Source organism: Humulus lupulus, chromosome 2 (genome assembly GCF_963169125.1).
Source record: "Humulus lupulus chromosome 2, drHumLupu1.1, whole genome shotgun sequence".
Lineage (NCBI taxonomy): Eukaryota > Viridiplantae > Streptophyta > Magnoliopsida > Rosales > Cannabaceae > Humulus > Humulus lupulus.
The window spans coordinates 277,893,467-277,919,344 of NC_084794.1; the positions used below are offsets into that span (position 1 = coordinate 277,893,467).

General features: G+C 35.4%; 1 protein-coding gene and 1 long non-coding RNA gene across 2 annotated transcripts; one reads left to right on the top strand and one right to left on the bottom strand.

Annotated features, from left to right (window-relative positions):
• Positions 1-14,611: 14,611 nt before the first annotated feature.
• Positions 14,612-16,084, bottom strand: LOC133816708 (uncharacterized). Its single transcript, XR_009885423.1, has 2 exons — positions 15,755-16,084; positions 14,612-14,719 (listed from the first exon to the last, which is right to left on the bottom strand). It is a non-coding gene; the product is annotated as an uncharacterized LOC133816708 (long non-coding RNA).
• A 5,634-nt stretch (positions 16,085-21,718) lies between these two features.
• Positions 21,719-24,859, top strand: LOC133815539 (uncharacterized). The gene is made up of 4 exons (XM_062248370.1): positions 21,719-21,865; positions 21,986-22,645; positions 22,934-23,621; positions 23,805-24,859. The coding sequence occupies exons 1-4, from the start codon at positions 21,719-21,721 to the stop codon at positions 24,857-24,859; spliced, it is 2,550 nt and encodes an 849-aa protein (XP_062104354.1).
• The last annotated feature ends 1,019 nt before the right edge of the window (positions 24,860-25,878 follow it).

Below are 25,878 nucleotides of genomic sequence, written 5' to 3' on the forward strand. Positions count from 1 at the left end.
GTAGAAATTAAATTTCAGTTTCCATGTTGCAATTAGAACGATTTGTTATGACTTTCACAAGTTTTAATATGACGTATTTACGGCACTTGAGACTAGGTCACATTGGCTATGATAGGATTCAAAGACTTATAAAGGATGGACCTTTGAGGGAGGGAACTCACCATAGGTGAATTACCTGTCTGTGAATCTTGTCTAGAAGGCAAACTGACCAAGCATCCATTCTCTACAAAGGGTGATAGGGCCAAAGAACCACTTGGTCTTGTGCATTCAGATGTTTGTGGACCTTTGAATGTGCAAGCCAGGGGTGGTTTTGAGTATTTCGTCACTTTCATTGACGATTACTCTAGATACTCATGTCTTTACCTAATGCATAGGAAATCATAAACATTTTCAAAGTTTCAGGAATTCCTAGGAATGACTCTGAACCAATTAGGTAAAACATTAAAGATCTTGCGATCTGATAGGGGTGGAGAATATTTGGATATGCAGTTCCAAGATCATTTAACTAAACTTGGGATTTTATCACAATTTACTGCCCCAGGTACTCCGCAACAAAATGGTGTAGCGAAATGCTGGAATAGAAATTTATTGGAAATGGTTAGATGCATGCTTAGTTACTTAACTCTACCAACTTCATTCTAGGGACATGCAATTGAAACCACGAACGATATTCTCAATGTCGTGCCATCAAAATAATCCCCAAAACACCTTTAGAACGCTGGAATGGTCGTGAACCTAATTTACGCCATTATAGAATCTGGGGGTGTCCTGCTCACGTCCTGAGGAAAAAGGAGGGAGAGCTAGAACCATGATGTAACGCCCTGGTTACCCCAGAACAGTTACGGTGAACAGTGAACCAGAAATTTGACTCGCTACCTGAGTCCTTTTGTTAAAAACGTGATCTAGGTATTATTATCAGGTTAAGGTGAAAAACCAATAAAAAGGAAAGGGTACATTTCATTAAGTAAATAAACTGCTCATGAGCCTTTTAAAACGTTTACAAGATGTCTATAATACAAAAGAGTCGCTACAGTTTCTGATTTCCAATCCCCGCCGGCCTAAGCGGCAAAAGTAGGGTAAACCCCTAGTTCCTCTGAGAACTCCTTGACCGTGGCAGTCAAGCGGCCCTGTATGTACATCACATCGCCCAAGCTCTCCACTCAAGGCTGGCCAAGCTTTTCCTTTCCTTTACCTGCACCACATAGCACCCATGAGCCAAGGACCAGCAAGAAAACATAATAAAACATGATGTAATATCAACAACGATCATAATAACCATTCAGGACTATCAGTCCAACAAATAGGTGACAATAGCCAAAAGTCACAATAATGAGCATCGCTCCCTCTAGGCATGTGACGATAGGGTCACCAGGGCTTAACTGCTAGGTGATTTCTTTCATAAGCTTGTTCAGGACAGGTGGATGGTGATTGGTCACCAACATAACCTTCCTCACGACTCTAGAGTCGAAACTATGGACAATGTCCCTTAGCCACGTGACAAACGGTCACCGGGGTCATATACCTTGGCTATAGTCATCTGGTCGTAGACCAGGCAAGCGCTTATAAGTTCTTCGACCTTAGGGTCGGTCCCGCATTAATGCCATAGAGCCATTCAATGCGTGATCATCGACTTTAGAGTCGGTCCCTGACTAGTCAGTGTCTCAAGCAGGTAATCAGCATTCACTAGCATTTAATATGCAATCCATGTCCACATATACCAACCAACATGCCTGAAATATCCAACCATTCATGTCATATACCTGTACAGGGTGCAACTGTATTCATACACTGTTTTCTTACCTCAGATCCGAGCTAGAAAGATTAAAAGAACGGCCCGTGAGAGCGATCAGCCTTTAGTCCCTTAGCGGCCACCTAATTAAAACCAAACATGAGACATCATTAATAATAATGATCAACATAGGTTCCCACACCAATATCTAGCCTCCAGAAGATCAATCCCCACTAATCCAAGAAGTAGGAACACTCCCGAGGCCTATAACTAAGTTCCCGGGGTCAAAATGAGCAAACGAGGAGAAAACAGGGCAAGGGCTGCGGCCCTAGCACCTTGGGCCGCGGCCCCCAGGGTTCCCAGAGGCAAGGGCCGCGGCGCCCTACATCAAGGGCCGCGGCACCCAGCAAGCACAAAGCCTCCACCTGCTTCTTCAAAGAAGGGCCGCGGCGCCTCAAGAACAGGGTCGCGGCTCTCCACCCTGGGCCATTCCCAAACGTGATTTTATCACTCCAAAACCTCCAAAATCATACCTAAACATTCCCCAATCATAAACACAAAGTTCCCAAGCTTCCCCATGCATCAAAACCCTCAAAACCCAAGGTTCAAACGAATCGGAAACTCAACAATTCACAAAATCAATTCAAAGCTTAGAAACTCGAAAAACTCAAAACTTAAACCTCGATTACCTTCGATTGGGTTGTTTTCTGTCAAATACTTTGGTTAAGAAGCTTCTAATCTATCCTAGGATCGCTACGCCTCAATCCTTGCTTGATTCCGACTCCCAGAACTTGAGATATCTTCGAATATGCTCAAACGGTAAATCGGGCTAACAAAAGGAAGAACGAGAGGTTTTTCTTATCGTACGATCTATCTGACAGCTACTTCAAGCTTAAGTAACGTCAAATAAAACCTAGTGCTCGGGGTCCCAAAAACACCCCCGGGGACATTATAGTCAAAACCTCCGAAATTTCACCCTGATCTCAAATATTCCCAATTTATCATCAAACGAACATCTCTATTACCCCAAAATTGACCCCATTATGACAAAACCGCTAATCCATCATATATGACCGTCTCATGCCGAATAGCTCGAATATATCTCCATAATAATCGAATCTCATTCACAAATCAAGTTATGCACCCAAACACACAAATTCACCCTCAGTGGGCCAAATTATCAGAATAGCATAATTATTTAAATGTGGACCCACATGCACGCATATAACATCATATCATAGTATAATTCACATATACATGCATAAACACATTTAATGGCATAATTAAACAATTATGGCCCTCCCGGCCTACTAATCCAGCCATTAACCATAACAGAGAATCCGGGGCGTTACACATGATCTGAAGTTTTCATTATTGTTGGCTATCCTAAAGGTACTCGGGGTGGAATTTTCTATATTCATTTAGAAAAGAAAGTGTTTACTTCTACAAATGCTACTTTTCTGGAAAATGACTATGTCCAGAACGTTAAACCTCGTACAAAAGTAGTTTTAGAGGAGATGGTTAAAGAATTGAATCCAACCAATGTTCCATCGTCATCAAAGCGAGTCGATTTAAATGAAGAAAGTACCACTGTTCCTGAGCAAATAGTCACAGAACCTCGTCGTAGTGGGAGGGTTTCTAGGAACCCAGTTCGCTATGGTTTGGATGGCGAAAACAATATGGTTGTTAGTGACACTAGTGATGATGATGCCCTGAAAAGGAACTATGGCTCGAAGCCATGAAATAGGAAAAGGAGTCCATTTACTCAAATTTCTTCTGGGATCTTGTGGAAGCACCTAGTGACTTTAGGGCCATTGGGTGCAAGTGGATCTACATGAAGAAACGGGTGTTGATGGAAATATTGAGACTTATAAAGCTCGATTAGTGGCAAAGGGTTATACCCAAAGAGAAGGCATGGACTATGAGGAAACTTTTAGTCCGGTAACCAAGCTCAAATCCATTCACATCCTCCTATCCATAGCAGCCGCTCTCGACTATGAGATCTGGAAAATGGACGTCAAGACAACTTTTCTTAAGGAAAGCTTGACGAAGTCATTTATATGGATCAGCTAGAAGGATTTAAAGTATCTTTACAAGAAGGAAAAGTTTGCAAGTTCAATAGGTCCATCTATGGACTTAAGCAAGCTTCTCGTTCCTGGAATCTTAGGTTTAATGAAATAATCAAAACCTATGGCTTTGAACAAAATATTGATAAGCCCTGTGTTTACCAACTGAAGGCAAATCAAATAGTAATATTCCTGGTTCTTTATGTAGATGATATCTTACTCATTGGAAACAATGTTAAGAAATTATCAGATGTGAAGAATTGGCTGAGCACTCAATTCCATATGAAGGATTTGGCTGAAGCAAGGTATGTTCTAGGTATCCAGATCATCAGGGATAGAAAGAACATACTCTTAGCTCTATCTCAAGCAGCTTACATAGATAAAGTGATTGAACGTTTCTCAATGGAAAATTCCAAGAAATGGCGTCTACTATCCCGCCATGGAATTTATCTTTCAAAGAAGCAGTCTCCCCAGACTCCTGAAGAGGAAGATGCAATGAGAAAAGTTCCTTACGCGTCTGCAATTGAAAGTCTGATGTATGCCATGTTGTGTACTAGACCAGATATCTGCTATGCAGTGGGAGTAGTGAGCAGGTATCAGTCAAACCCAGGACCGGAACATTGGATAGCAGTTAAGCATATCCTGAAGTATTTGAGACGAACTATGGATTATATGTTAGTCTACAAGGGCGGTGTTCTGAACCCTGTAGGCTACACCGATTCAGATTTTCAGACTGATGTCGATGACAGGAAGTATACTTCTGGAATGATGTTTACTCATGGGGGTGGAGCTGTGATTTGGAGAAGTGTAAAGCAGTCTGCAATCTCAGATTCCACCATGGAGGCTGAGTACATAGTCGCGTCAGAAGTAGCTAAGGAAATAGTCTGGCTAAAGAAATTCTATTCAGATCTTTGTGTTATTCCAGAAATGGATAAACTACTTGTGTTGTTTTGTGACAATACAGGAGCGATAGCCAACTCGAAAGAACCTCGAAGTCACAAGAGGAGTAAGCATATAGAAAGGAAGTATCACATTATTCGAGAATATGTGGCCAGAGGAGATGTGAAGGTTATGAAGATTGCAATTGAAGACAATCTTGCAGATCCGTTTACAAAGACACTACCAGAAGCTACATTTGATAAGCATATCAAGGAAATGATATTAGTAGAATTAAGGCATTAGTTTCAATAAGTGCAAGTGGGAGTTTGTTGGGATATTATGTCATAATTAAACCCCAAGTTCTTTATAATCTTATTTTATTATCAATAAAAGAATAGAAATAATTTTTTGACTTGGTTAATCACTTTGCTCACATGTTTTATTTTCATTATTATTTGTTTAATATAAACTTCTATTAAATCCCGAGCATATAGCTAATCTTATTTATAGTGATGTAATCACAGTGGAATATAAATATGATTATATGTTCAAAATAAGTTAGTCATAAGATTAGTCGGTGCACAGGATTTACACTGACTTGTCAATCTATGATATGATCTACTTACACCTTACAGTGTTTTGTTCTTTCCAGAACACTAGCAAAGTAGATAAGATCGGATGTATTTGTTACATCAGACAAGACCGATATTGACAGTTGATAAGATAAGTAAACATACCGCTATTATCTATTCTAGTCATATCATATAGTTGACCATAGGTAAATTCAATCTCAATTTTGAGTGGTTAGTATTCTAGCTGATTGTATTATTTGAGTTCCTTGACTTGTTCGTTACCAGCTTACCCTACGGACTAGCACATACTTACATCTTGGGAACTCGGTAGTATAATTGAGTGGGAGTGTTAATCATAGATATGAACATCTATAGCTTCTGATGAAGAAGTGAAACAATGGTTTCCTTTTAGTTTGGTTCAAGGTGTTAAATGATAGAGATCTTATTTCAGTAATTAAATTAGTTTACTGAAATATCATTTACAAGGAACTAAGTGTTTTAAGGATAAAGTACAATGAGGGGTAAAACGATATTTTAGTCCTATCTCATTGTAGACTGTCTATAGAGAATTGAGTTACAATTATGGTTGTAACAATGGATAATAAATAGCGTATCTATATTTGTTATAGAGCGTTCTATGAATTCAAGAGTGCAATTCCGAGTCTATAGTGAGTCACGAGGAATTAATAAGTTAGTAAATTTATTTGTTAGATTTATGATAACATATTGGAGCTTGATTTCATAGGCCCATGGTCCCCATTGTACCTTGGATAAAATCATCTAGATAGTCTCAATTAATTGATTTAATTAACAATTTGAATTATGAAGTTGACCAGGTCAATTTTGGATAGTTTCACAGAGTTGTGTAATTTTGAGAAGAAAATAGAAATTATGGCAGATTTATTAATTAAGATAAATTGGTATCTAAATTAATAAATAAGTTTAAATCAAGGTTCAAAATATAAATAATTAATTTGATAAAGAATTTAAATAATTATTTAATTAATTAAATCAATTGAAAATAATACTTGATTTTAATTGCCTTATAATCAAATAGGAAATTTCACGGGCCTAAAGCCCATGATAATTTCGACCTAGGGCTTTAAAATTGCTATGATTTTATTAATTTTTTAATAAAATCAAATTGCCTAATTGAGTCTATAAAAGGAGTGCTTATAGAGAAGTCATTAGTGAAGATTTATGATACAATAGAGAAGTTTAATCACTGGTTTTCTGATAGTTTTAGATTATCTCTAAACGCAAGTCCTTTTCTAAGCCTCTTTGATTATTTTCTCTTCTTCTTTCTATATCTATCTCATGTGTTGAGAATATTCCACACTAGTCTAGGTGATTCTAAGGATACATTGGAAGGCTGTGAAGAAAATAGAAGATCGGTTCTATTTCTTGATAATACTCTGCGACGGAGAGGATACAAGAGTTAGAGAAACTGAAGGAAGGACTCTTTCATTCCGCTGCATATACTGTAAGTATTCTATTCATTGTTTATCTTTGAATTCAATTTTAGAAACATGTTTTAGGCTATCTCGTATAATTTGTTTAATATTAGATATACATGAAAATAAATAAAGATCCTGTATAAGCTAATCCAACAACATCATCGTCGGGTTGTTGTGGTGGCTGTGGCTACTATGGTGGTTGTGGGTGTTGTGGATGTTATGGTGGAAATTCGCTCGAGCCTGGAAAGTTCGCCATCATGGACTGCATCATATTCATGTCCAAGCTGACAGGCTGAATTGTGGAGCTTGGAAGTTTGGATTTGTAGATTGCATAAATTTTTGCATTTTCTGGAAGTTGTTGTTCTGGGTCATAATGGCTTGATTGATGTATTGAACCATGGACTAGAAAACTTCAGCTAGTACCATTGGAGAGCCGGCTATGGTGGATGGAAATGGTGATGCCTCTAATTGTGAAGAGGATTTGGTGGCGTCTTAGGCAACGGTACTAGTGCCCTTTAACTTTCGTCAAATACCTCTATTGTGACCATGACGTTAACCAAGTACCTTTGAGACGACTTGTGTCTCATCGACAGAGGCACATCTTGCTGAAGATTCAGATTGGGATTGTGTCTGGACTTCTTGCTACAAGGCATCCTGCTGTTTAGAAACAAGAAATAAATACATAGTATAATTAAATAATAAACATATATACAAAACGTAGAAAGTTACTTACATATGCATACTTAGCATTCGTGTTCACCCATCCACGTGTCGGATGATTGTGCATGTCATGGAACGTAACAATAATGCTGGGCAGTTCATTAGTCTGAAGATTCATCATTAGAAAACAAAACATAAAAAAATATCAGTTAAATATTGAAATTATTATTAAGATAACTGAAAATATTTCAAATTATCTATATTTTTTTTATTTACCTTCTTGAATCGAGAAGAAGCGTAAGAGGTCGATCTATGGAGACTTGAATACTTCTGTTTTGCTCTTTTGGTAGCATTTGCCTTTGAGCGTGCCATGAACTGTGCAGTGGTGAAAAGGTCAACCAACTTCTAGGAACTCCCGTTGTCCATGTCCTCTGGTGGATTCTTTATGGCTGTCTCGATATCATCATACCCTCCATGTTCATCGAAGTGTTTTTTCTTACGACCTTTTCTATCCTTGTAGCAATCTTGAAACTCTCGCTCAACCCCAATCTCTATCAGTCGCCACTCAAGGAGAGCTCAGGAAAGAATGAAAAATTCCTTCAAAAAAAGTTTAAACTTGTTAGAATTTTGAAATTATATAAAAAAAAAACATTACATGTGAATAAGTTCATAAATTTACATCAATCTTTTGCATCAATCATATCTTGTGCTCATCCGGAACACTCTGCCACGAGTCATAATATAACGGGACATTGTGACCAATAAGGTTACCAATAAGTCTCGTGAACAATGTCTCGAAATCACCAACTGCTTTGTAGGATCTCTCCTTCAGATCAAATTGTAGAGTCAACAGACCTTTATTGTCATTGACGAATTGCTGCAAATTTTTGGATCAAGACGGACCTCTTCTTTTCGTGGCAGCCGCTGTATATTTTAATTAAATAAAAAAAATTAAATTGAATAAAATAATAACAATTTGTCATTTATTGATAAAACATAGATTTATCAAAGTATATTACCTGTCTCATAGGAAGTAGGCACTCGCATAGGAACGGTAGGAGGATCACCCTCTCCATCACCACTATGAGAACGAGCAACAGCAGCAGACATATCTTTATAGTTTATATAATTATTATCTTAAAATAAATTATAGTTGGAGGTTAATTACATAACTTAACATGTAGAGCATTTGTCAATAAAATTTCAATAATGCATTTGAAACTATTGAAAAACAAACATTGTTGAGAAAAGTCATGTATTATAAAGTTTCATTATACAATCAAATATTTAATTACAATTATTATTATGTTATTTAATAATTATAAAATTCTTAATATAATTTTCACTTTTTATTTTCAAAAAATTAACAATAAAGTTTTATTATTTTAATTTTAACTTAATTTTAAGAGTAAAGTTAACTTAATTACCAATTTTAACTACATATATTATCAAATTTCATGAATATATTATAAAATTAATTAAATAAAAAAATATTTAATTATAAAATTATTAATTTACCATTAAATATTAATATTTTAATTTCTACTTATTTTATAAAAAAATATTAATAAAGCTTTATACTTGTAAAATTATTATTTTAATTTACACTTTATAATTTTTTTAATTTCTTTAAAATGTATTGATTAAAAATTTTAAGCACACTAGTTTTAAAAACTACTTTGTAATAACTAGTATTTCTAAATCTACTGAAATTTTGGCAGCATAACAGTTGTAATCTAGCCTATCCCAAAATTTAAAATCTGCATAAAAACATATAAATCAGTCTCATAACATACATATATTATAAATATCTAATCATATTAATCTAACCTACCACACAATTTAAAAATATAATTCACATTCACATTTATATACATATAAACATATTCACATTTATATACATATATCTAACCTATCATACATTTTTTATAACATAAAATTTGATTAAATTAAATTAACATAAAACAAAATTAAAAATCACAAGTATAATTATATTAACAATACAAATCTAAAATGAAAAATAAATTCAACACTATCTAAAATAACCAATTACCCAATTAAAAATAGAATTTAACCATTAATCAATCACAAAATATTTAAAATATATATATAATCAAATTAACAAACATACAAATATGAAATGAAAAAATAAATTAACACTTTCTAGAATAACTAATTACACAATTTGAGAACATAAATTAACAATTTATCGATACATCAATCAATTACAAAGCAAAAAACAATACCTATGGGCTCAAGTTGGGGAGGCTCATGTTGGGAAGTTATCCAAACGCAAGAGCTTGGGCTCGGGCTCCAATGGAATCTTAAAAAAAATAAAAACCCATTTATACCAAATACAACATAGATATTAAAAAAACAACAATTTTAAGGTCACAATAGAGAGAATATTGTATAGATTCATGAACCTCACGATAAAATGGCAAAAAATGGGATGGGGAGGCATCATGCAGTGGCATGCGGCAATCTGAGGTGGAGGAATGGCTCTAAAAGATTAGATTTTTTGAGAAAATGGAGAAGAAGGGCTCGGGTTGAGGGATAAATCGAAGGGTTCTATAGCGACGACATGTCATTGCTATAGTGGTAGCGAGTGTCGTCGCTAAAACCAAGATGCATCGTTTCAGTAAAGGAGTTGTAACCTATACTGACGACATATCGTCGCTATAAACAACGAAACAATACACACACTATTTCATTTATCAAACATGGATCCTATAGCGACGAAAAATTCGTCACTATAGAAAATGAAATTTGATATCTGATTCTTGGCGGTCAACTTTCCCTCCTTTTTTTGAGGGATCTATAGCGACGACAAGTCGTCGCTATAAACAGTAACTGTAATGTTTTCTCCAAATTTTTTGGACCCTATAGCGACGACATGTCGTCGATATAGATGACGAAAAGTGACAGAATTTTTTGTAGTCCACTTTCCTTCCGTTTCTTTAGCCTATAGCGACGACATGCCATCGCTATACACTAAAATTATAACTACCCAATAACATGTCGTCGCTATAGGGAGTGAAAATTGACAACCAACTTTTAGCTGTCAAGTTCCCTCCGTATCCTATAGCGACGACATGTCGTCGCTATAGACAAAGATATTTCCCTCTTTTTTTTCGACAAGGAATCTAAGGCGACGACATGTCGTCGTCGTCGTAGAGTCAGTTCTCGCCTCTTGTTCCCTCTAATTTTTTGGTAACCTACAGCGATAACATGTCATCGCTGTAGGGTATCAGGAATTTGGATGGTCTGGTCGTGTGTTGTTGACGACCCTACACTACAAGAAAAAATTCTTTTAATAACACCAAAAATGTGTTATCAAAATATACCATAACACTTTTTGATATGTTAAGACCGACTATGTTATCGTAGGTCAGGGTAATTTACAGAACACTTTATCATTGTTATACATATATGTTATTATACTGTCAACGATAACGCACTTTCTGTGTTATTTTAATAAATAGATAAGTGTTTAATTATATTATTTATAGTCGATTATATAACACATTTCAATACTTATAAATTTGTGTTATACTACACTTTAGTATAACACATTATTTGTGTTATATAATGAAGTTTGCATAACAAAACTCTTTACTTATAAAAAGTGTTATTGTAGTAGATATTATAACACATTTTTGGTATAATTTTAATATTTAGATAAGTTTAAATTCTCATTATATATTCATTTATATAACACTAATTTATTCTATTATTTTTTTTTATATATATATAATTAAAATTATCTTTCTAATATATACTAGCATCAGTATCCGAGAAAGAAGAGCTCAAAACAGAATTTACTCTATAACAGATGCATCTCGAAGGTGGTTAGATCAACTTGAACAGGTTCAAGAAGCCTTTCTCGATTTTTATGAAGGGTTGCTGGCAACTAAAATGAGTGATAGAAGACGTGTTATAAAAGATATTATGATGCAAGGGGCTGTTGTAATGGAAAGGTAGGCTCAAATGCTTATGGCAGACTATACAGAGGAGGATGTGACGCAAGCAATATTCTCTATTCCTGCTAGCAAAGCTCCAGGACCAGATGGCTATAGTATTCCTTTTTTCAAGATAATTGGGAAATTGTTGGTAAAGAGGTAAGTGAAGCCATTCTTTATTTCTTGCATTCTAGGAAGCTTTTGAAGGAAGTAAACAGTACTGTGTTGACTCTTGTTCCTAAGAGTAAATGCCCAAATTTGGTGAGTGATTACAGGCCGATAACATGCTGTAATGTTATTTACAAAGCAGCCACGAAGATGATCTGTAACAAACTAAGGCTTATCCTTCCTGATCTAGTAGCTCAAAATCAGGGGGGGTTTGTTCATGGGAGATTTATAGCCCACAATATCATGGTTTGTCAAGACATTGTTAGACATTACAGGAGGAAGCATACAAAGGCCAATTGTATGATCAAGCTTGATTTACGAAAGGCCTATGATACAATAGAATGGGACTTCTGAAAGAAATGCTAGCTGCTTTCCAGTTCCCAAGAAAGTTCACAAATTTGATTATACAATGTGTGACTACACCAAAGTTTTCTCTGATGTTCAATGGATCACTGCACGGTTTCTTCTCAACAAAACGTGGATTAAGACAAGGGGATCCAATGTCTCCTCTTCTATTTGTGTTGGGGATGGAGTATCTTTCTCGTATCATGATGAAAATAGGACAGAAAGAAAACTTTAAATTTCAAGAACGATGTGAAGGTTTGCAATTAAACCACCCGAGTTTTGTAGACGATGTGCTCTTATTTTGTGATGGGGATTTTAAATCCATATGCTATATGTTGCAAGGTCTGAAGCTATTCTCAAGAACATTTGGTCTTCATCCAAATGAGGCTAAATCAGTTGTATACTGCAGTGGTATGGCAGAGCAAGAGGTAGAAAGAGTCTTGGAAGCTTCTGGTTTCAGTAGAAGTGAGTTACCTTTCAAATACTTGGGGATCCCTATTTGTGCCAAAAGAATTTCAGCCAAGGATTGTGAAAGTATTTTGGAGAAAATGGTTGTTATAATTCAAATTTGGAGCTCTCGTAATTTGTCTAATGCTGGAAGAATAACGTTGATGAACTCAGTGCTCATTTCAATCCATTCTTATTGGTCTCAGATCATGATAATTCCTAAGGAGATTTTGAAAAGGATTAACTCTATTTGTAGAGCTTTTCTCTGGAAGGGTACTTCAGATTATATGGGTCCGGGAAATGTGGCTTGGGACATGCTTTGTAAACCAAAAAGTGAGGGAGGAATGGGATTTCAGAACATTTTGAGTTGGAATATTGCTGCCACTGGGAAATACATTTGGGCTGTGGCTAGTAAGAAAGACAACCTTTGGGTAAAATGGGGGCACAATGTGTACATTAAAGATGCGGATTGGTGGACATATACTGCCCTGACACAAAGTAGTTGGTATTGGAAGAAGATTGTGGCTATCAAAGAGCAATTTAAAAGCTACATAGCTGCTGGTCAATTTGTTCAACTTGATTACAGTATTAAAAAAGGGTATTTGATGTTGTGTCTTTCTCATACTCGTGTTTCATGGAGCAATGAGGTTTGGGGGAGGCTTAACTTACCAAAACACAGTGTTATTTTGTGGTTGGCTTGGCTGGACAGGTTGAAAACGAAGCAGAGGCTCCATAAAATTCGCATTGTATCAGACAGCAGCTGCTTATTATGTGGACAAAGTGAAGAACATATTGAGGATTTATTTTTTAAGTGCCCATTTAGTAACAGGTGTATTAAAAGTCTCAAAGCAAGGCTGCGTTAGAGAGCTAAAGCAGAGACGATTTATAGCCTACTGAGATGGATTTCGAGAGCTAAATTGAGTAGGTTCAAGAAGCAAGTTCTTGCTGCCTTTAGTGCTACCATTGTGTATCAGGTGTGGAAAGCCAGGAATGAGGTGTTATGGCTTCAACAAGTCAAGAGAGTGGAATTGGTAATACAGGCTATACTTAATGATGTTAAGAGTAGAATACACAGTATTAAGCCGGGAAAAGTTACATGTACAGATTGGGAATGGTTTGAAGCTTTGTAAATATAAAGACATATATTGTAAAGAGTTGACATATCCAGGCCTGTTTTAGGTGTTGTTTATTTGTAAGGTTCTGTGTTGGTATCAATGAATTTCTTATTTACCCAAAAAATATATATATACTAACATCATCAAATGAACTTGATTTTCAAATAACAAATAGTAAAAACATTCAACATTATATGAAAAGTCCACAAATTAGTTTAAAACATTCAACACTGTCATCAACAACAAAATGTTCTTAAAGTATTCAAGTAGTCTTAAATATTCAACATATAAGCCTTGAATGATGATTTCGGTAAGTCCAGCACAGGGTAGTAAAGGAATGTTATGTGAGGATTATAGCGAGGACAAAACAAGATACTGAGAAGTAAAAGAATGCAGTGTAGACAACCAAGTGAGGAACCCCATCTTTCAACGTATGCCATTGATCATTTGTTGCCAAGGTGAATGCTGGTGAGAATAGAGAAAAGCAAACACCAGCAAAGAAACATACAGACAGTCCAATGAGAGTGCTTTTCCCAAATACCTGTAGCAAGAGTTATAATTATTAAATGTGATAGAGAATCTGAGATGTTTGGATTTGAATGTCAGGTGATGAACGTCCAAATATTGTTGTGTAGTATTTTTGCAACACAAGTTTATCACTTTTCATCTAAATGTGAGAATTTTAATTGATTTTCCATACTAAAAATTATTGTCTTTTACAGTGCCATCTATAATGGTACAACTAGTTTTCTGCTCATTCTCATTATCCTTACGTGCACCATCAAACAAAACAATTAAGTAAAAGTTGCATCACTCAACAAGCTCGATGATTTTATTTTTAAAAATGAAAAAAAAAAGATAATTCTTTGATAACCTTAACATTTAATGAATGAAACATACCCCTCTTTAGATGAAAAACCTTCAAGCTTTTCTTTATTATCAGCTGCATTAGATGAGTGGACAGTAGAAGCAAGGCAAACTGCAACCAAGAAGCAGCCATTGCCAGGGAAAAGGATCTTGGCTCTATTAATTCTATTGTCTAAAAAGTAATTCAAGGTTGTTCTTGTCACCATTAAAGATCGCAACAGAAGCAAAAAATTTAGTATCTATAAGAGCAACACAGACAAACATCAATATTTAGAAATGGTCAGAGAGAGAGAGAGAGAATGAAAGAAAGGACCTATAACAACTGTTATGCTTGCAATGATCACTTCTATGACTGATAAGCCAACAAAAGCCCAAGCATACTGAGTTGAGAGATTTCCAAGGCTAAGTACCACCCCTCCTGCCATTGCAAACATCACAGAAGGCCAATTATCCTGCACCAATCACCCTAACATGAATCAAAACCAAATACATACAATACAATACAACTCAATTATGGCAAACAGATGAAATTTTCATTATGCTATGTTCCTTATCACTGGTCTCTCCAAATAGCACCACATTCATCAAAGAGAATAGAGAATTAATGAACTAAACTTTATCTAAATATATGCAAGTGTTGAATATTTGGGATTCAACACTTGTAATGAGCTAAAAAATATAATCAATACTGAATTAATCATGAGAAGGAGCTGCCAAAAGAATTATATAAAAAAGAAGAGGAAAAACAAAAAAGAATGAATTCTAGACATGTCTAATAATAATTGGACCTTTTTATTAAACTTCATGGAGACAAGACTGTCACAATAAAATTGTTTAGCAATATTTTTATGGCAAACAGATGAAATTTTCATTATGCTGTGTTCCTGCATAAGGTTGATGACTGATGAGGCTATATTATCCCATATATATTTTTTTTCTTTCATTGCTATAGTTTAATCCCTCAAATGCTACCAACTATTTTCATTATGTACTTGTACTAATCATATTTCTTGGAAGTATTTTGCTGAACATAAGCATCTTAATCTTTTAATTCATGATCAAAATCATAATCAAAGTGTCCAACTAAGATACAGGTAATAATCATGATCAAATTATTTTCCCATTTATAACACAATCACAAGAAGAATATAAGAAAAGCACACCCACAAGTCAATGTGGAGCAAAGAAGTCAAAGGAACACAGTCACAAACACTTGATACTATATTGAGGATTAACACACATACAAAAAGATTTGAAAACTTAGTTAATCATTTAATTGTAAACAAAGAAAAAAAAAAGACTTATTCCACAAACTGCCATGTGTATAAGGAAAATTATTCAAGTGAAATCAAGAAACTCACCCAAATCATGAGATCATACATAAGGATACAAACAACAAAAATAAAACATAGAAAGATTTTTTATACCAATTCATATTACTCCATAATACTACAGTCCATATAAATTACAAAATTATATGGTATAACCTTGCATAAATTTCCCACTGTCTCATTTAGGATGGATATCTTCTTGCAATGGTAGTGGATGGAGAGTTTCTAGCAGGCATTGCTACAAAACCCAATGACTCTATAAAAAAAATCAGTGTGTATAAAAAGATTAGCATATTTGATATAAGAAATAGAGTAAATGATAAACACCCATAAGGTCCTTGGACTAGGCCAAGCGAGCCCAACCTCCATTGTTAAACAACCAAGCTCCATGAAAATAAAAAATAAAAAACCCATGTCCTAAGATCTAAACAATCCCCAAAAAATTTTGACGCAACTTAGAGACCTTCCAAATATCACATATCTGTGGTTTTCTTAAAAAATTAGATCACTCTCAAATTTATTTCAAAAATATAAATAATAAAGATAATATTAGACAAATAAATAAATATAAAATTAATTACCATTTTCATAACTGGAAAGATATATGAAGAGCCACAATGATAAAAAAAAATGACTTACTCATAATTTCCATGTAAGCATTTGATCAAACTGATTGAGCATAGGAGCGTTAGCCGTTGCCATGGTTGCTCAGATTGTATGAGTTGAACAATTTTCACCTTGGAAACACAGTCGATGATGGTAGGCGATAGAAAATTGTTTACAGGTTTGGAAATAAAATAGTAGAGGCAAATGAAAAAGTAAAAAATAGAAGATAACTTTACTATACGCGGGGCTCCAAAATTTGATACGCTGGGCTCCAAAATTTGTTATCGCTAATTTTTTTTCCCACCTATTATTTTATTATTTGATGTATCATAATACTTTTTCAATACTATTATATTCATATGTTATGGAAAGGGGTATTTGGTGTAGTGCTATAGCGACGACTAGCTTATTTATTTTAATCAATTAAAAAAAATATTTTTTTGTGAATTTCGACTACATACATCGATGACTTTAGAATCGTCGCAATTGATGTCGTCACTGTAGAGTCTTTTTCTTGTAGTGGCCATCGCGAAGAAGATGAGGGGATTGAATGGTGGTAAGATGAGAAGAGAGAGAGAAAGATATGAGAGAGAGTGGGGGCAACTGGGATAGATGAAGTGAGAGAGTGGAGGGGTTAGGTTAGGGAAGAAGAAAGAAAAGAGAGGGAAAGGAAATGTGGGGTCGGGCTTGGAGGGAAATGGGAAAAATATATATTTTTTCTATTATTTTGAAAATAAAAAATATAAAAGTAGAGAAGTAATAACTGTTGTTTTAAAGTATTGTTTTTTAAGGAGGTTATAAAGACTCCCATAATTTATTAGACCTTACAAAGCATGTATTAAAAAGTTATTTTGTAAGAAAACTCAATGTAAGTCCTTAAAACTCCAGGAGACTTTTTTTAAGGACATACATTTAGATATATGTCCTTAAAAAGTGTCCTAAAAGATGTATTTTGTAGTAGTGAAAAGATGAAATAGAAATTGAATATTTAAGAAAGAAAACCTGATTTGAATAAATAATTATAAAATAGATTATTTATGTTAAATTTTGAAAATGAGTATAATTTTTTAGTTAATTATGTGATATGTATTAGTTTATGTTAAAATATTTTGTTTCATTTTGTGATATTTTTCAATAAACATTTGGTTGGAATTAGTAAGTGTATATTAAATTTTATGAATGTTGTGAATATTCTGGATGTTCTAGATTTGCTATTTGCAGGTTTAAATTTTTTGGGTGAGTAAAATTTAAACCATTATGCTGCAAAATTTTCGTAATACAAACTGAATACATAAAACTTAATTTAAATATATTTCAATTACTAATAATTATAAAAAAAATCAATTAACACATATTGTAACTTGTTTTCTAATCTAATGAACTAAATTGTTTATAAATGTTAAAACCTCTTATTATATTATATTATTTTTATATAATTTCTAACGAAAAGTTGAATATATGTAGTACGGAAGCATTGAGACATGGGAGTGTTAGTAGCAAGAGGAGTAGAGAAGCGTACAATGGCGGTGTCATAGAGAAAGAGTTTGGGAAGAAGAAGCTTCCCCATTTTCTAGTCCAGTTTTATCCACATACTAGAAAAGCCTAAATGACTTAAGAGAAGTGGTTTAACAACTCTATTGCTCGGCTCGTGCGAGATAAAAACTCTAGAAGTTTTTTTACTTTAGTTTGTTTCAAGATTATAGCTTAATTTAATGTTTCAAAGACAATTAAAATAATGTAATAATTTACTGATTTTATTTAGTTCAATTGTTAATTATAATTTTTAAATAATTTAATTTTATATAAATTAATATTATTAAAAATATATATAAAAAGTTTTGTCCACAACTTTTTTTCACCGGGAAAAGCCAATATTATTTTTAGTTGGACAAACTTTTACTTGCGCATTTTTACGCTAGTAAAAAGTGACTTTTTTGCCAAATCATTTTCGCGTTGGAAAAGGACATCTTTCTGCTAGCGCAAAAATGCACCGAAAAAAATTCTTACCGTTGTCGACGCAAAAATCCACCAAGAAACGTCCTTTTGACAACATCGAGTATTGGGTTTTTTGTCGTTGTGTTTACTCGTCACTAAAAACAACTTTAGCGTCTCAAAATTTTACTTAGCTAGATAGTAGTAGTAGCTTAGTATTTTAGTTTTCGTGGTTTTTGGTTCAAGCCGAGATTTAGTTGGAAACTCGTAGAGCTAGTTATGAATTTCATAAGTTTAGCCTGTAGTTTGGAAATATTAATTTTATCGTAAGGTTTAATTAATAAAGATAGTCCTAAGAATATTATTTATTATAACCTAAGGGTTCGACAGAATAATTAAGAATGTGACATTTGTCACATATATGTTTATGAACGATTTAAGGTTTTTGATGAATAAAAATAATCATGGATAAGTCTAGGAAGTCTAGAATCTTCCCTCAGCTATTAGGATCATGTTTTACTCAGTCAAAATGGTTTAAACAAATTCAAGTGTTCTGAAAGTGTGCAAAAACGTGTTTCAAATATCAGCGTATGCCACTATATCGTAGCTATAGGGGTCGATATATCGCCTATGAATGATACAGAAAACACGTTGACTTCACACGAATGAAACCACGGACCCTCGAGATTATGGTGTAGGAGATATATCGCCTATAGGAGGTGATATATCGACTCTAGTGACCAATTTTTAAATTTTCTCGGAATCTGAAACTAGAAACAACCCTCAACAACTTTGACTTGTTCCTAAACGTTTTTGACCGAGTTACAGGCATCTCTTGAGCGAAAAAGGTATTTTTCATCATTTATTTATTCATTTTCAAAGGAGTTAGTTTCACTCCTTGAACTCTATAAATAGGACCCTTTACTCAGCCATTTTTTATCATCTTTCAAGCACAGTTCAGAGCCTCCAAGCTACTAAGTTCATTTAAAAGAGAAACACTAGGGTTTTGGGGTTAAAGCTTTAAAATCTAATGCTTTTCTAAACACATGGGAAGTAATATTTTGGAGTGCTTTCGGTGTTTGAACTATAGAACAAAGCCCTAAGCTGTCTAAGGTACTTTTAATCTTTAAGTTTAGTCCATTTCCATTCTTCTTATTCTTTTTTTTTTTTTTTTTTTTTGTTCAAATCCTAACTCGTTATAATGACTTTTGGTTAAGTGTTCTATTTCTTTGAAACTTAAGGTTTTTGGTAAGTCTTTATTCCAATGGTTTAGATCTTCTATTCATCTTCTTTTCTCTTGAGGACTTATGGTTTCTTTATGTGTGGTTTTAGGAGTTTTCAATCCCGCTCTTGTCTTCAATATTCTGGTTTTTGGTAAGGAAAATTTTGTAGTTTAGTTTATGATCTAGTTTATGTTTTGTATGACCTAACATTTCAAGTACAATAAAAGGGTAAGTGTGTCTGGACCTAAGGTGTCCAATGATGTATGACGGACATATGTCCGGTAGGCTTGGTTTCCAAAATTTTATGACAGACCTAAGTTGATGTTCAATGTATGACAGACTTTTTGTCTGGGGCTTAATTGCCACCCCCTATATATAACCTATAGTTACGATTATGACTTATGACCTATGATTTATGACTATGGTTATGACTTAGATTATGATTTATCATTATGACTTAGGCTATGATATGACCTATGGTTTTGTGATGTGATATGATTAGTATAAATAAGATTTTTTTTGTGTAATTTAGGATGTGTTGATTAAATGATTATATGACTAACTCTTGTTTGTATTTTCCTTACTGGGCTTGGAAGCTCACCCCTTATGATGTTATTATTACAGGCAATTAAAGATAGAAAGGCTGGTGGCGAGGGTGTCCTCGGAGCTTCGTGATGTACTCGTGGGGACCATATAGTCGAGGAAGATGAAGCGGGCCTATTTATTTATTTATTAGTGAATGTGTTCTTTTGAAGTTTTATTTAAATGTTGCTCATTGTAATATGTCAAAGACAATTTTTTTTTTTTTTTTGTAAAACCATGGATCCATATATTTATTTTCAAGTTTTTATTCAATAAAAGAGCAATATTTATGATTATGATCCAATGTTGTGTTCTCGATAATTTATGAGAAATTAGGGCGTTACAGGTGGTATTAGAGCCACGACTACAGGTGGTATTGGTCATGAACGTTTCCACGAAATACACACTACAGTTAGAAGGACCAACTCGTTATCAAGTAAGTATGCACATTGTTAACAACATAAAAAAAGAGAGAAAATAAGTTTTTGAAGCGTGAGCTCCTCCTTCTCTCTCTGCCATGGCGTGGCGAAGAAAGGTGGTGCAGAAGCTAGTTCAGGCTGTCCCTTGTCAAGAGCTCCCTTCATCCACAGAGTTACAATCGGAGGCTCCATCGTCTGAGCCTGTGTGTGAAAAACGAGCAGATGAGGAAGTGCCCTCAGCAACCCCTGAGTTTCCTGATAAGGCGAAGGAAGTTGTTTCTCCTAAAGCTCTGGTACTGTCAAAGGATAGATCTAGTTCGTGGGCGAAAAAGGTAGAGACCCAAAAGTTCCAAGAAGAGGCAAAGGCTACATGGTCACGTTTCAAGGAATCTCTTCCGTTTAAGGGGGGTTCGAAATTAGAATTCACGGAGCCTCTTCAGAAGGATGGAAAAAAGATAGCTCAGCTGGATATTGAGGAGATAGAAGTTGAAGCATCATTCTGGAATTCGGCTTTGATTTGTGTTGTCATTGGGGCTAATCCACCATTACCAGTTTTTGAAGGTTTTATCAACAGGATGTGGGGAAAGTTTGGGATCGAACGAGTAGCACGGATGAACTCTGGGTATACGATGGTCAAGTTCAGAGATGAAGCTACACGTGATATGATTTTAGAAGCGGGGGTTATCCACTTTGATAGGAAGCCTGTAATCTTGAGACCTTGGACGACTGACATAGAAAATCTGAAATCGATCAAATCGGTACCTGTTTGGATTCGTTTGCCTAATCTGGGTTTACAGTATTGGGGCACCAAATGTTTAAGTGCATTGGTTAGTACCATTGGAAAACCAATCATGATTGATAAAGTCACAAAGGATCGTCCGATGATTAAATTTGCTCGAATCTTGGTTGATATGGAAATATCAGAAACTCTTCCAAAGTTCATCAACTACATCAATGAGAGAGGCCAAGTTATGGATCAATTGATTGACTATGAGTGGCTGCCTACTAAGTGTTCTAACTGTAAAAAGTTAGGACATACAGCTTCATCTTGCAAGAAATTGGAAGGTTTGGTTTGGAGGAGAAAATAGGTCCCAGTTGCTATTGCCGAAAACAACATTAAGACTGTTGTTTCAAGAAGAACAACAACAAGACAGATGTTACAGATCAGGTGGTAACAGTAGAGGAATTGCATTCCCAGAGTGGGGAACTTCAGAAGGAGAAAGATTGGACTACACCGAAAAAACTAGGAACCATGAAGGTGAAATCCCCTGATATTGGCCAGAATACAAAAAATGCTTTTAGTGTTCTTCAAGAACAGCAATAGTTTCTTCATGATCCCTCTCCATTATTGAATTTGAATGGACAATTTCAACTTAATGAGCTGGAACGTTAGAGGTTTGAATAAGAGGAATAAGCAAATAGCAGTGAATGATATTTGCAAGATAAATAAGATTGGTATTGGGGCTCTTTTGGAAACCAAAATAAAAGGTGATAGAGTAGAGGAGGTAATGAACACTAGCTTTGTTAACTAGGAGTATTACAGTAGCAAGGCTTTGGAAGGTAGGATCCTTTTAATCTGGAAAGGTAGCTGGGTCAAAGTTGATATTCTGGTTGACCATGTTCAGTTTATTCATTGCAAGGTTCTGATATGGGCTACAGGACAATCTTTCTGCTTCACTATAGTTTACGGTTTAAATCAGTTAGAATTGAGGAAAGGTCTATGGTCTGAGTTGGCCTCAATCTCTCTTCCTGTCAAACCGTGGTTAGTTCTTGGTGCCTTTAACTCTGTTTTTGATGTAGAAGATCGAATTGGGGGTAAGGTCATTTCTCCTAAAGAAGTTGAGGATGCTAGGAATTGGCTTGATCTTGGGAATGTGGAAGAAATGAAATTGCTGGGCTCGTATTACACTTGGTCGAATATCCAAGATGGAAATAATCGCATCTTTTCCAAATTAGACAGAGTTTTCATAAATAAGGATTGGATTGATATGTTTCCAAATGTCAATGCAATAGCTATTTGGGAGGTATTTTTGGATCACTGTGCCATCGTTTTGAAGCATATTTCTGTTATTAAAAATGGACTGCGACCCTTTCAATTTTTCAACATGTGGACTAATCATCCGCTCTTCAAGCCTACTGTTTTAGATAGCTGGAATAAAGAGTTACCATCAGAGGGATATGGACTGCAACAGATATTGAGGAAATTGCATCGCCTTCAGTTTATATTGAAGAGATTCAATTGGAGGGTTGTTGGTGATATAGTTAAGGAGTATGAGGAAAGCAAGGTGTTATTTTAGCAAGCTAAAAACAACTTATTTTCTGATCCGAAAAACCAAATTCTGAGCGATAAAGAGAGAGCTTCTCACCTGGATTTTAAAAAGAAAGAGGCTGCCTATGCTAGTTTCTTATATCAGCAGAGTAAGGTTCATTGGCTGAGGTTTGGAGATGAGAACTCTTCTCTGTTCTACTCCAGCATGAAGAAATGAAAGAAGCTCAATAGGATTGTTTCTTTTGTAGATGAAAATGGTAGTGTTGAAGTGGATTATCCGAAAGTTGTTAATCACTTTACTCAGCATTTTCAATCATTTTTAGATGAAACTAGTGCAACAACTGGGCTGGTTGATACCTCTGTAGCTCTCTCAGGTCCCATTCTATTCATTGAAGACCAAGCTTTCCTCATCAAACCTTTTACTTTCAAGGAAGTTAAAACAGCTATGTTCAATATAAAGACAATAAAGAGCCCGGGACCGGACAGATTTGGGGCTGGTTTTTATAAGAGTTTATGGTCTAATATAGGGAAAGAAGTGGCTTCAGCAGTGTTAGAATTTTTTGATCTAGGCCACATTCCGAAGAGGCTGAACAGTACAATTTTAGCCCTTATTCCCAAAGTCACTCAACCCTCCAATGCCTCAGAATATCGCCCAATAGCCTGCTGTAATACATTATACAAATGCATTTCTAAAATGCTTTGTAACAAGTTAATTCCTATCCTTCCTAAGGTGGTTAATCAAAACCAAGGTGCTTTTGTTAAGAATAGGAGTATTGCTCATAATATTCTAATTCTCCAAGACCTCCTCAAAGGCTATAACAGGAAAAGAGTGTCTCCTAGGTGCTTAATGAAAATCGATCTGAGCAAATCCTACGACTCTATTGATTGGAATTTCCTTGAAAGTCTGTTAAATGCGTATAAGTTCCCTGGCAGGTTTATCAAATGGGTTATGGTCTGCTTGAGAGGTTCTTCATATAGTATTCTTATGAATGGTTAGCTTTATGATGATTTTAAGGGCGGTAAGGGGCTGCGACAAGGTGACCCTATTTCCCCCCTTCTATTTGTCCTAGTTATGGATTATCTCACCCGAGCTCTTCATGGGGCTGCTAAAGATTAGCATTTCAGATTTCATCTGCTCTGTAAAGCTTTAAATATTACTAATTTTTGTTTTGCAGATGATTTGTTGTTAATGTGCAAAGCTCATCTCAGTTCAATTCAGATTATGCAGCAGGCGTTCCAGGAGTTTTCATCAGCGTCAGGTCTGAGCATTAATCAAGCTAAGTCAAGCATTTACTTTGGAGGTATTACTTCAGCTGAGAAGGAGAAGCTGTTGTGTTTATCTAAGTTGAGAGAAGGGCAGTTTCCTCTTAAGTATTTAGGAGTTCCTTTGAGGCCTACTAAGTGGAAAGCTATGGATTGCGATATAATAATTTCGAAAATTCGTCAAAGGCTTCATGGTTGGGCTAGTCGAAACCTGTCTTATGCTGGGCGTGTGCGGTTAATTCAGTCGGTTCTCTTGGGGATAAGGAACTTTTGGATGAGCATATTTCTCCTTCCTCAGAAAGTTATCAAAGAAATAGACTGTTTATGTAGAGGTTTCTTATGGGGTGGCAATGGAGTTTGTAGCAAATTTCATTTAGCATCTTGGGATCATGTTTGCAGGCCTAAATCTTATGGAGGTTTAGGATTTAAAGAGAGTGTTCTTTGGAATAAGATTAATCTTACGAGATACGTTTGGATGATCTTTTCTAAGCAAGACAGCTTGTGGGTTAAATGGGTTAATTTCATTTATTTAAAAGGGGTCCGAATCTGGGATTATGATATTCATCAAGACACAAGCTGGTATTGGAAAATTCTAGTTAAGGTTAGCAAATTACTGTCTGAAACTGAGTTAATTACAGCTGTTTCCAAGGGGAAAATAAGGCTGAATTCATTATATCTTAATTTCATTTCTGGTTCCCCTAGCAAAGTTCTGAAGTTTATTTGGTGTAAGCTCTCAATGCCTAAACACAGATTCATACTTTGGCAAGCTTATCACCAGAAGCTACTAACCAGAGATCTCCTTTATCATTGCAATATACCAATTTCATCTCAAAGCTGCCCGGTCTGTGATACTGAAATGGAGAGCGATGCTCATCTATTTTTCAACTGTCTTTTTTCAAGGAAAGTGCTTCAGGCAGTTGAGAAGTGGTTGGGTAATCTTATTTGGCCTTGGCAGTTCCAGGTGTAACGACCCGGATTTTCAAGACTCGATAATGCGGAAATATAAATGTTTTCATTTAACAAAATGTCTCAAAAACCCATAGAAAAAAAAACTTTTTAAAAAGTCATATGGCCATACTTAACATTTAGTTACAAACATGTTTTATAAAGATTAGAGTGAGCCTAGTTTAGGAAAATTGCACAACATTTCCAAAAATAAAAAGGCTTCCCAAAAGGTCGGTCCACATGTACATTTGTAAGGAAGACTGCAGCGCTCACTGCTCTGCCTTGCCCTTGCACTTACCTACAACATGAAACAACTAGGTAAGCGAAAACGCTTAATAAGATCAACTTTCAAACAAAGCATGTAGAGAATTAGGGTTCCGGACCCATCTAGACCCTACACAATCAATTTCAAGAACGCTAAAGCGTCCTGGCAAACTTATGGTCATGCCTGATAACCAAGGATAAATTAATTCATAACTAGATAAAAATCCTACACTCAGAAAAATCCCAGAACAAGCAGATATATTATATCACAACTATATCTTACCAACAATTTTATCCCTGCACTCAGAAAATCCCAGAGCAAGTAGATATATTATATCACAATATAATTCGAGACCAACGCTCGACAATTTCCAACAATTCAGGCGTAACGCGCCCTCCAACATAATTGCTAATCTGTAAAAGAGAACCGAGTCTCCACACTAAGATCTAGCCAATAACTATTCTCATCAAGGGTAACTATCGTGTTACCTAGGGCATCGCTACTTATTCAAGAGTGTAATCAAATTTACATGATTTTACGGAGACTTCTATGTTAATCAGTGGTGCTGGTGAGCAGTTTCCCCTAGGGTGTTCAGCCTCACTCAATCTTGGCAGCCCCTAGTATCTCTAGGCACTCTCACTGAATGGCCAATATTCACGGCTACTATCCGGGAATAACTTATCAGAGCACTTGCTCAGATTCTAACCGTCCAATGATTAAGTAAGCATGAGGGCCCCTAGGTCCCATTTATCTTGGCGCCCCTAGGTTTAACCAGC

Bases quoted from the DNA above. Each gene is read 5' to 3' on its own strand.
- LOC133815539 (XM_062248370.1), top strand. From the start codon at position 21,719: ATGGACAATTTCAACTTAATGAGCTGGAACGTTAGAGGTTTGAATAAG. The intron at 22,646-22,933 runs GTGTTATTTTAG...CACTTTACTCAG, and splicing joins AGGAGTATGAGGAAAGCAAG to CATTTTCAATCATTTTTAGA. The intron at 23,622-23,804 runs GTTAGCTTTATG...TTTGTTTTGCAG, and splicing joins ATATAGTATTCTTATGAATG to ATGATTTGTTGTTAATGTGC.